The sequence below is a fragment of the Conger conger genome, chromosome 2 (assembly GCF_963514075.1).
Source record: "Conger conger chromosome 2, fConCon1.1, whole genome shotgun sequence".
NCBI lineage: Eukaryota > Metazoa > Chordata > Actinopteri > Anguilliformes > Congridae > Conger > Conger conger.
In genome coordinates, this window is record NC_083761.1 from 46883327 (window position 1) to 46895365 (window position 12039).

At 40.0% G+C, this 12039-nt stretch overlaps 1 protein-coding gene across 1 annotated transcript in view; it reads left to right on the forward strand.

The window, feature by feature from the left end:
* Positions 1 to 892: 892 nt before the first annotated feature.
* LOC133122439 (SH3 and cysteine-rich domain-containing protein 2-like) overlaps positions 893 to 12039 on the forward strand; it is a 51662-nt gene continuing 40515 nt past the window's right edge. Inside the window, exon 1 of the mRNA XM_061232406.1 lies at positions 893 to 982. Coding sequence (XP_061088390.1) covers positions 893 to 982 — 90 coding nt within the window. The remainder of the gene's footprint in view (positions 983 to 12039) is intronic.

Below are 12039 nucleotides of genomic sequence, written 5' to 3' on the forward strand. Positions count from 1 at the left end.
CTGGTGCTGAAACGCATGAGGAGCCACTTGAACAATACGCTGTTAACTGCTATTGTCTCTTTTCTGAGACCACACGTATTTACAAACTGTAACTGTAATTGTATAGGGCATATCATCTATATTCTACACGTCACTCAATTAAACAGCACAATGCGCTGCAAACATAATTTGAAACTGAAAAGAAGCGGAAAAGAAACAGAAACAGAATTTGGGAAATAAACACATTAATAACCATTCCACCTTAAATTTCCAACAAAGCGTATACCTGCGCCTCTGCCCCACCCAGTTTTCCCACCTCAGCCAATCTTGGCTTTGAAGAACGTCATAAATAACGTCCCAACAGAAGCCTGCTCCAATCAGGTTATCCGGGCGTAGAAGAAGGCATAGGCAGGCTGACGTTCTACTGAATCAAACTCTTTGCAAAGGCGCGCTACACGGGTAGCTTACTCCAGCGCATCACCTGAAAAGAAGCGACAGACAGAATCAAGAATCAGACAGTCGTATCACTGAAGAAAATTCGGACTTAATAGGGGAATAATGTTACAGTTAACTCATCTTAATCAGAGAAATCTGTTTGTATCAGGAGATATTCGGATTGTGTCGTAACCTTTTGTTGCGGTTGAGCCTGTAAAAAGTACAAGTGAAAAATAAGTTGGTTGTTTTGCAAACAGTCTTGTCGGTCGTTAGCCAACCAAATCATTCGATTTATCCTGCTTTTCAAGCACATAACGAATTTCCCCGATGCACTGCGAATAAGGAAACTGGGAAAACACAAATGAATACATTATAATGCCAAGTGGAGACAAAGTGGGAGTACGGCGACATCTCATTTTGACCACAGACCCGCTCTTGGAGCAGACAAGTTCTACTATTTGTCCTGGCATAAGTAAAAATGACGGAAAACAACGAAAAGGAGAATGAGCCTCAGAACCGGGATTTCCAGCGGTCGCCTGGGACTATGTCCGTGCAGCCAGAGTCCAAGGTAAGAGACATACCCGCTCTCCGGTCTGCCACACCTGATCCTCGCCTCGATGCTGCTTACTTCTTTACTGCTATATCCACCTGAGACCCCGCGTCCTCAACGAGGACATTGCATTTTGACTTCCCTGAGCTCTATACAGTAGGCTATTTCACTTACCATAAGGGACATTAAATTAAAATATATATGTTTTAATATTTTCACGGCAATATCCATCCAATACACTTGTACTATGTAAAAAAGTAAAATACCTTATACACATATTCAGGGGTGGCCTGGGGTGGGTTTATTGCAGTTCCAGTAAGCTTGGACCAGTACCCACAGTCGTAGAAATCCATTTTACTATCTTGTTTTTATGATTTTTATTATTACCTTAAATTGATTTTCTTGGGTAAATATATACATTTAAATTTAGTAAAATGTGAATCACAATATTCCTATTTAATGAGTATTCTGCCCCTGCTTGTTCGCGTGTTACTCTTCATGATACCCACAAATTAGTGCTTATTAGAAATGCTGGGTGAACAATTTCTGCGCTAAGTATAGGCTATAGTATTTGAGGCATAGCCTAATGATACAGTAACAACTGGAGTCGGAGGGTGTGATCCGTGATGTAGGTCCACAGAGACGTCATTTGAGTTTGTCTTTTCAAGGCACCGCAGCACCTAATTAGCCCTAGTGATTTTTCCCATCATGTTCGCTGATCTGAGGAAATATGGATTTTATAAATAGCTCATGTTTTGGACCAGGTATTAAGCCACAGTCCCGTGAAAAAGCTTTTCCCCCCACAATTTATTTCCTCTATTATTGCACATAATCACACTGACTATGTGCAATAATCTTTAGACAAAATATAATAGTAGATAAAGTAGACCTGAGTAAACACAGAACACATTTTTAAATGACTATTTCCATTTACCTTATAAAAAACATATCAAGCATCCAAATCACCACTGTGGGAAATGTATATTTAAAGTAAATAAGACATTGCACCACTTTTAGTCACAATAATTGCAACCAATCCCTTCCTGTAATTTGATAGCTGTATTTGACATTTCTGTGGAGGAATTTTAGTCTACACTTCTTTGCAGAACTGATTTAATTCAGACAAATTGGTAGTTTTTTCAAACATAAAATGCTAATTTCATGTACTGCCAAGGCATCTCTATTGGGAACTTTGACTAGGGATTCCAAAGCCATTTCTAAGGCTCTGAGACTTGATCACTGATGAATTTTCCTAGGAGTGGCCGGCCTGCCAAAATATATCCAAGGGTGCAGGGACAACTCAGCCAGGAAGTCACAAAAGACACCAGAACAAAATCAAAATAACTACAGGTCAGTGTTCATGTCTCTGCAATAAGAAAGAGACTGACAAAATTGGATTTTTGGAGGCGCCCAGTCAAATCAGTTCTGCGAAGAACAGTGAACTAAATTTCCTCCACAGCAATGTGAAAGACCAACATCAAATTATAGGAAGCATTTGGTGTTTGATAACTTTTTTCATTAAGAAATGAAATAGTATTAAAAAAATGTTGTGTTTTGTGTTTGCTCAAGTTTCCTTTGTCTAATATTACATTTTAGTCTGACAAATATACAACAATAAATGAAATTGGGAATTAGGATTTTTTTCACGGCGCTGTATAATTAGGTTATGTCCTTCTATGTGATTTAGATTTCATTGTAGACTATGTTTCTCCAATTCACTCTGATAATGAAACTTCAGAATTTGCACACAACAATAAAGACTTTTCTTTACGCTTACTGTGCTGTACAGTCCAACACTCACAGGTTACATAGTTTCCACTTCGATGGAGTCACGATTGTTTACATAGGAGGGGGTTTATTGTTGGACTCTTAATATGACTGAAGCATGACTGAAGTCTGTTTAGGTAAGAGTGTAATGGCAACTACTGAGTGGTTAAACATGTCTATTTCTGTCGGTCTTATGCATAAGTCCACATGCCTGCTTTAGACCACTGGCTCAGTGTCCCTATCACACTGAACTACAGGGGACAGGGAATTATGACGCCCTTTTCAGATGATAGTTATCCTGTTCTGAACGATTCTAGAAGGAGAAGGAAACAGATAACTGCTGCATCAGCTCATATCAGTCTTCTTGGCACCGCCCTGACATCATTCAGCTTAAGAAAATTCATCCTAGTTCACAGGGGGGCCACCAGAAGAAGCAGTTATGTAAGATCAATTGCTGCATATATATTTGAATGTTTTCCATAAACACCTTTAGATGAGGCACAGATGGAAAGGGAAGTTCAAAGCGAGAGGCTGCAGCATGCATTAAACAAGTTCAAGATCTCCTATTTCCATGTATTTAGCATTTTTAATGACTCCTTTTTTTACCTTCTGGTGGTAAGTTTATAGTCCTATGCTGAAACCAGGGTTATCATTAGGAAAATGGTTAGTGTTTGGCTAAAGTTTTGGGCTATGTTCAGGAGCTAAGGCTAAGATTCGTGCTACAGTCAGTCCTTGCTTTAGAAAATTTAGTTTGAACTCTTATTTTTCACTTTTTGGAGGTAACATGATATCCTTACAGTCATGTTATGCCTCCGGTGGTTGGTGGCGTACGGAACCTCATATCAGCAAAATTTAAAAAATCCTATGAATGTTTATAAATGAACACTATCATTATAATAGTTCTTTGAAGTGTATTTTCTTGCTTTAGACCACAAACCCCAGAATGCCCTACACCGGCCACTTTAAGGCCAGTAGGTTGGTAGAAACTTCTCTTAATATAGAAAATACTGTATCCTTTGTGGAAATTAAAAACTGCCTGGTCCAATGGAAAACACACACTCAATCTGAAATAATATTGAAAAAACCCAGAACCTTAGCGCTCTGTTAAGGACTAGTTTCCTGTGGATGAGTGTTAGTGGAGGGAGTGAGTGAATGGTATTATCGTTTAGTGTTAGCCTTGCATTTACTGCTTTATTGCATTCTAAGCAAGGCAGCTGCTCCAGATGATTAGTCATTACAGGCTACAGGCTGTCAGTAACAGACCATAAAGAGCAAACTACCTGATTTTATTGGGTAGACTGAAGAGGTTTTCCAGCTCCTTAGCTTACATTGCAAAGACTCACTCTGGGGTGTTACTATTCTCACAGTTCCACAGTGGGATAGGTGCTCGGTGCTCAGTTTTGAGACAGGCAGTTCACATTTTGAGATAACTCCTAAAAAGGATCACTTAAGAGAACTGTGGGTTTATTTTAGAGCAAAGATTCCTTCTGGAAACAAACATCACCCTCCGATACAGATGATAATCAGAGCAAAATGCAGAAACTGCTTCTTTAAAACACTACAGTGTAAAAATATTTCTGATGAAGCCAGCACACCAATTTATGTCTTCACTACACAAAATTCTACAGCTTAAACTGTGAAAGGCAGCAGCCAACAGAAGCATTGGAAGAGCAAGATAGTGGCAGTATGCAGTGACCATGGGTAATTACCACCTACTTACATGAAAATGTTTGAGTAATAGAAAAGGTTTGATTTAGTACCTTGGAGCACTTTCTATCCAGAGCCAGCAGTCAAATACAAATACCATTTCTTGCCTATGCTGTTTGCACAGGGTTATTGTATGTGATAAGTCTAGCAAGGTTAATTTCTTTTAATATGACCTCCAAATATCCTTCACAAAGCAATCATGGCAAACTTTTGGTGGCAAACTATCTTTCCATAAAATTTCATGCATGCAGATTTATTTGTTATTAATTTGGAATCTACAGCCACACCTAAGGCAGTGCTCAATTTGAATTGGTTTTGGCAGCAGAACAAATGAATATGTTTATTTGCCACATTTTTATTTCTCACAACTTTAAACTGGCAAACCAGGGACATTTACATGTAGGAAGTGCATACTCAGATAAGCATGTAGTTTCATATTTTTAGTTGTGAAATGTGATTCTATCATACACATGTCTTGGGACTTATGGACATATCTTGATTTGGCTCTGTATGCCACAATTTGAAAATTGTAATCAAGAAATTCACATGTGGTTGAAGTACACATCCTTAACTTTTATTACAGTATTTTTTATACACTTCAGTTTCACCATGTCGAAATTACAACACTTTTTATACATAGTTCTCTTCAGGGCACCATAATGTTTGGGACATAATATTATAAATGAAAGTAGTTATGTTTAGTATTTGAAAGTAGCTATGTTTAGTACTAGTTTCACAGATGAGGGGGTGCTTTAGATCCTGGGAAGTTCCTTTTGGCCTCCACCGATCACATTGCTCCTGCCCTCACTTTGATACCAGACCTGGGTCAAATATGTAATTATTTTGGATTAAAATACTTTTCTATGCTTCACTGAGCTTGTCTGGTATATAACCTACACTCAGTGATCACTTTATTAGGTTTATATATAGACAAACTTGTTAATGCAAATATTTAATCAGTCAATCATGTGACAGGAACTAAATGCATGAAAGCATGGCGATGTGCTCAAGAGGTTCAGCTGTTTTTCATATGAAATGTCAGAATTGGGAAGAAATGTGATCTAAGTCACTTTGATCATGGAATGAGTGTTGGTGCCAGACAGGGTTGTTTGAGTATCTCAGAAACTGATGATCTCCTAGGATTTTCATGCACAACAGTCTAGAGTTTGCAGAGAATGGTGCGAAAAACAAAAAAACATCCAGTGAGCAGCAGTTCTGCGGGCAGAAGCATGTTGTCAATGAGAGAGGAGAAGGGCTGGACTGGTCGAAGCTGACAGGAAGGTGACAGTAATGCAAGTAACCACACATTACAACAGTGGTATGCAAAAGAGCATCTCTGAACACACAACGCATCAAACTGAGTGGATAGGCTACAGCAGCAGAGGACTAAAATAAGTCCTAATAAAGTGCTCATTGAATGTATACAATACTCTCAAAAATTACAGACCCCGCCTCCTGGTCCTCTAGATTGGCTCAGTTGCACTCAGTTGATATCAACTGAGTACAGAAAATTATTTGAATCCAAAACAATTATGTATTTGCCCAAGGTCTGTCTGATGCAACACTCTTGGCCTTGTTCACAAGACCTTTTTCCAGAACTCTGCTGGCTTTTTATGTACTTCTTAACAAGCTGCAACTTGGCCATCCTGTTTCTGCGAAGAATTCCAGAGAAACCACCAAACACCTGTCTGGCAGGTCAGAAACACTCTTCAGGAAGCAGGTGTGGATGTGTCAGTAGAAGACTTCATGAACAGAAGACAGAGGCTGCACTAGGTTTGCATCTTGGAGCTTGCCATTGCCCGCAACAACTTTTTCTAAAAAGTACCTACCAAGTAGGCATATGCACAAAAATTAAAGACAGAGTTTGATTATTAATAGGCTTCCATCTTGATTGACAAATAAGGTATCCTGAGAAGAAGGCTGCAGTGATGATAAAATAATGAAGTATGAAGTGCAAAATGGTTCTGAGAAAGTGATTGTACCATATGTCATTGTTGGATGAACCGCTGGATGCACTATTTGCACTAAAATGACGGGCTGTGTTCTGTCCTATTTCTTCAAGTGCCTTCAAGTTGCATGACTCATCTTCAATGGCTTGTGAACAATTTGTTCCGAATGGTATGGTTTTTAACACAACGGTGAACACTGTATAAGGTAAACCTTTGGGGTTTGTTTCCCAAGAGTCAGAATTACTCCAAATATTACAAAGTTGCAAAATCCCACAGTGAAAGTGGAAGCTTTTTTTCTCACTGAAAACATTTTCTGTTTTTGACTGGATATATGTTTTTGTAGCTGTGGCTGGTGAGCTTAGAAGCACAATGGAGCCAAGTCACAACAGTGGACAAATACCCTTTCAGATGTGAATCCTTTTGAAATACCCAATCCCCATCAAGAAGTCAAACACATTCCATAATTTCACCTGCTATTTATTAATCAAAAGCAGGCTGGCTCCTTATTTATAAGCATACTGAGTAATAATACAATATTTTGAGGATGTATTTAGAGATTCATTGGAACTCCTCCAAAGGAAGTCCTCTATTTAGATGTAGGCATAGCAAAATCTACACAAAGTAATACCACTTTGAACCCATATTTTAGTCATATCTTGTTATTACCTAGTGAGGTGCTCAAATATATTGCAAGAAAGTCACCACCTGCTGATCTTTTCCTAGGTTAAATGACAGTATATTCAGACGTTTCGTCTGAGGGCGAATTATGAAATTCAATGGATCAGAAAGGGAATCCTCTTAGTCTGGCTGAACTGAGATGACCCATTAAATGTATAAGCTCGCTTTAATTTAATTTTGGTCCTCAGATTGACTGTGATATGAAGGCATGAGTGAATCTCTTCTGTGCCCCCGCATTATAAATGAGCTGGGGAAGCATCGCAATTAAGATCTCACGGCAACGCGATAAGGGGCTGGTGCGTTTGATTTTTTGCCACGTGTACGTGAATCTCATTTCTGCGTGGTAATCGCTTCCTTTGATAGCATCTTGTGAGCGTGTAGAACACACAGGCGGTTCTCCAAGCTAATTGTCCTGCGGGACGCGATGGGGGGGGACGAAGGCTGTTGGCATTTGGACCGTGCATGTAAATCAAGCGCGTAGTTACAGACTGATGCAGTGTGATATCAGTCTTTCTCAGAGGTGGCAGGTATCCAAGGTCTGCGTCCTGCGTGGCAGTGTTGTGGTCTGGGGTGATTAGTCATTTGCTCCGGCCGGATTTCTTTCCATTTGAATGATTAGAAAGAGAAACGTGGGCCCTGGTGCATAGGCAGTCTGACAGCTCCACAGTCTGTGATAGTGTGCCAACCCCCTGTGGCCCACAGGCATATAGTAAGTGAGGAAGTGTGTGTGTGTGTGTGTGTATATGCAGTGCAGAGTGTGTGTATTACAGGGTGTGTGTGTGTGTGTGTGTATGCAGTGCAGAGTGTGTGTATTACAGGGTGTGTTTGTTTGTGTGTGTGTGTGTGTATGCAGTGCAAAGTGTGTGTGTGTGTGTGTGTGTGTATGCAGTGCAGAGTGTGTGTATTACAGGGTGTGTTTGTGTGTGTGTGTGTATGCATTACAGATTGTGTGTATTACAGTGTGTGCATAAGTGTTTGTGTGTGTGTGTGTGTATGCATGTACGTCTGTGTGTCAGTTTGTTTTGAGGGTGAGGACAGTATAGATATTGGCATGCTGGCTCCCATGTCTCAGCACGCTCTTACAGGGACCAGACAGTGGCCCCAGAATGCAGGAGCTTTAAAGGGTTTGCGAACCTTATTTATGACAGAAACGTATTACTATACACCCAGCTTCTCTCAGCACCTATTCAATTCAGTTTTATTTCTATAGTGCGTTTTTACAAATGACTGTCACAAAGACGCTTTACAGAGTAGCAGAAGCAGAGTAGCAGAAGGGCAAACACCCAGACCTGATCCTCTCAAGCATGTGAGGTAAAAAAAACACCTCCCTAGTGGAGAGGAAAACCCTCAAACAGTGGTGAGAAAAAAACTCCCTCATGGGAAAAAATCTCAAGAGGAACCCGGCTATAAAGAAGGGAGCCTATCCTCCGCCGGCCGGCAAGGTGTAACGGTAGATATAATAGAACTGTGCTAAGAAATCCATTATAGCACATCAAAGGACAGGATATAGTTACAGTAGGTAGTCTATTAACTGGGAAAGTTGGAAGTTGAAATGAGGGGAAAAGTAGTAGACAATGTAAAGAGTCAGCTTGATGGATCTGTAGCTACAGGATGTGTCGATGCATGGCGTTGAACCAGAGGAAGGAGAGGTACAGGGATGCAGCGGTTGAGGCTGGGAGACAACTGACACTGGACAAACAAAACTCCGGGGCTATAACTTGTCATCTTATGTATAAACCCTTCAAAACTATATTTCTCCTCTGAACATTGGACACCAAGCCCTTCACTTACTCAAAAGTTCAGATTTAAATTGATTTGAAAATAACTTATTGTGAAACTATGCTTGCTCAAATGATGCGTACTTTAATTTAATAACCTAATCAGAGGTAACTAGAACTTGTGTATGTAATCAGCAATCACGCACACCCAGCACAGCCCACGATAGTTTCCACACAATTGCACACAATTGACAGTAGCTTAATTCTCTCAATGCCTTCAAGGTGTCCCTTGTTTTAACTTTCTAACTGACAAATTCTTTTCAGCAGTCACTCATGGAAATGTGAAATTTGCAGGTATCACACATTTTATTTGCACACATTGGTAGAATGAGGGTCAGCTGGCCTGGGATGCAGCTGGAATGGCAATTTAGAAAATAAATCAAAAACAGCAGATTGGTTTGGCTTTGAGCTGACATGTTGTGAACCAGGTACCCTGGAAGCTGACCGCTGAGATAGCACTGTGCAGGACTTTTACAGACATTTCAAATGTTTACAACATATAGCTACATTGCCACGTACATATAAAAAAAGAGCAAACTTACATATTAAGCAATGTGTAGTTTTATGTTTTGAACACAGACACACCAGGTTGCCAAAATATGTAAGAACAGACTCTGAATAAGGGTATGACTTTCCTTCTGCCCTGTTCAATGTAATTTATATTTTAATGGAAAAAGGATTATCCTGGATGTACTTTGTATTATCTGAAGCAGACAGCATGCACATGTGCAGGCACCTGTAGCTACGCACACGGCAGCACCAGCAGCAGAGAGATAATATTACCTGTGATGTTGAAGTCTTGCCTGGTCTTGCACTACAGTTGAAGTAACTGTCACAGACAAAGCTGTGTTTGTTATTGTACATTTCCTACCATGACGGTTGGGGAGAGAGACAATGCAGTGGAAAAATGTGGTTTTATTGAATTGTAAGTCTAGAAAACAAATCATTTTAGTACAATGCTTGGTCGGAAAACATAATGTGGGGGAGTGGTGGACAATAGTAAAGTTCAACAATGAGGACAGGGAAATTGTTTTTAAAAATCTGTACAGGTAGAAAACACAAGATGGAGGACAGTCCTGGCAGTGGAATTCAAAGCGTGGTCTTTCCTGTTTTTTTGGAGAGTACCAGGATGTGATGTAAACTGTTCATCAAACTGTTATGTTATAGTCTCTTCTTTAGTCTTCTTTTACCTGGAGCTTCCAGCACTTGTGAGGAGCTCTCTCCGTCGAGCGCATCCGTGAGATCTTGGCTAACAGTGTGGGGCCGGGTTCATCTGGAATAAGGCGAACTGTCTAGAAGGTGTTTCTGCCTGTAGGAAACGTACAATTCCAGCTGGCATGGTGAGGATGCGAGCAGCATCGTGTAATCTGGAGCTGCCGCTATCGATTTCAAAATAAGTCTTTGTTTACTTGCCGGGTTTTAACAGTGGCAGCAGAAGGCCTTAGTGCAAGCACCATCCTCTACTTTTTCAAGTTGGCCAGGAAAAATAAACTTCTACTTGTAGGCGAGAAATTTCAATACACATAGAATCCAATAAAAAAATATACAAATTATGTTTTTCATTCATGTTGCATGGTGTGCAACATTCAACCATGTCTGAATGAACAAATATAATGCGAAATATTTTCTCAAATAAATTAATATTCAATTAAATGTGTTTCCCTGCAATGACTTACAGGCTGCATGTTCATAGGATTGTTTGGTCATACAACGAACGCGGTGCGTGATAATCAATGTGAGCGATGTAGCGTTTCTCCGCATAGCTGAGAACACAAGCCTTTCTTTCGTCCTGTTCTTTCCTGAGTGTATCCACATAGCACACTCAGTGAGTGAATGTTTGCGGTGCATCATCTGTCAGAAGAGGTCAATTTTGCCCTTTAAACTTCTCACCATTCTGCTGAAAGGAGAAGGGGGAAGGAGAAAGACCTGAAAAGAGAAGAAATTAATTAAAGGACAAATTGATGCTTCTGCAAAGTCCAGAGATTTCAGAACAATGGAAATGAAGGAAAGTCCTCCAGAGTTCCCTCAGTGACCTGAATACTAAAAGACATGTGCAATTAAGATGATAATTTTCCTCATTTTTGTTCTTCATTAGCAGAACAGTACATTAGAAATGCAAGAATATGCTGAAGCAGCCTTTATCACTTTCTTTTGTGAAATTGCACGTCATGTAATGGCAGTATTCTAGTAAAGCTTGACAATAACGAGTGAAAATGTGTTTAAATGTGCAACTGTGGAAAGTTTCCTCTTTCCATCACTTTGGTACAGGTTAATCTTTGTCTATCCAGAACTCTACAGGTTTTTTAATGTACGTTTTTACAAACTGTAGCCTGCCCATTCTATTCTTGAGGCCAGGGGTTCATAAAGTTTGTAAACCAATTGGATTGGATATGTGATAAAACATACTTCCTCAGATTAGTGTTAGATATTGCCTTGTTTCTGCCACTCAGTCCTCTACCTGCAAGCCCAGCAGTACCCCTGGAGAATATATCATTTATTCTGTCCTCCCATTGAAGGCAGCTATTAAAGAGCTTTTAAAATTTTAATGTAGTCGGCATAGCTTAATTCGGTGCAATAAGACTCTCAGAAATTAATTATCCAAAGAACTTTCTGTAGCTAATATTTCCAGCAGAAATGCAGTAAAACAAAAAGACGATCCAATCCTATATCTGATCTTTGCTTACGAAGCTGAGTAAGCCAAGTCTTTCTGTTTACTCACGAAGCTGAGTAAGCTGAGTCGTTCCGTTTGCTCACGAAGCTGAGTAAGCTGAGTCGTTCTGTTTGCTTACGAAGCTGAGTAAGCTGAATGGTTCCGTTTGCTTACGAAACTGAGTAAGCTGTGTCGTTCTGTTTGCTCATGAAGCCAAGTAAACTGAGTCATTCTGTTTGCTTATGAAGCTGAGTAAGCTGAGTCATTCTGTTTGCTCATGAAGCCGAGTAAGCTGAGTCATTCTGTTTGCTTACGAAGCTGAGTAAGCTGAGTCGTTCTGTTTGCTCACGAAGCTGAGTAATCTGAGTCATTCTGTTCGCTTACGAAGCTGAGTAAGCTGAGTCGTTCTGGCAATATATTGGAACTGCAACCAAGCGAATGGCCAAATCGAAGCATAGCTGAAGCTAATAACCGTAGTGAGCCTTTGCCTGTTGTCAGCCAGCCCATTATATTACCATAGTAATGAGGGTTTTTTTTTTTTACAAG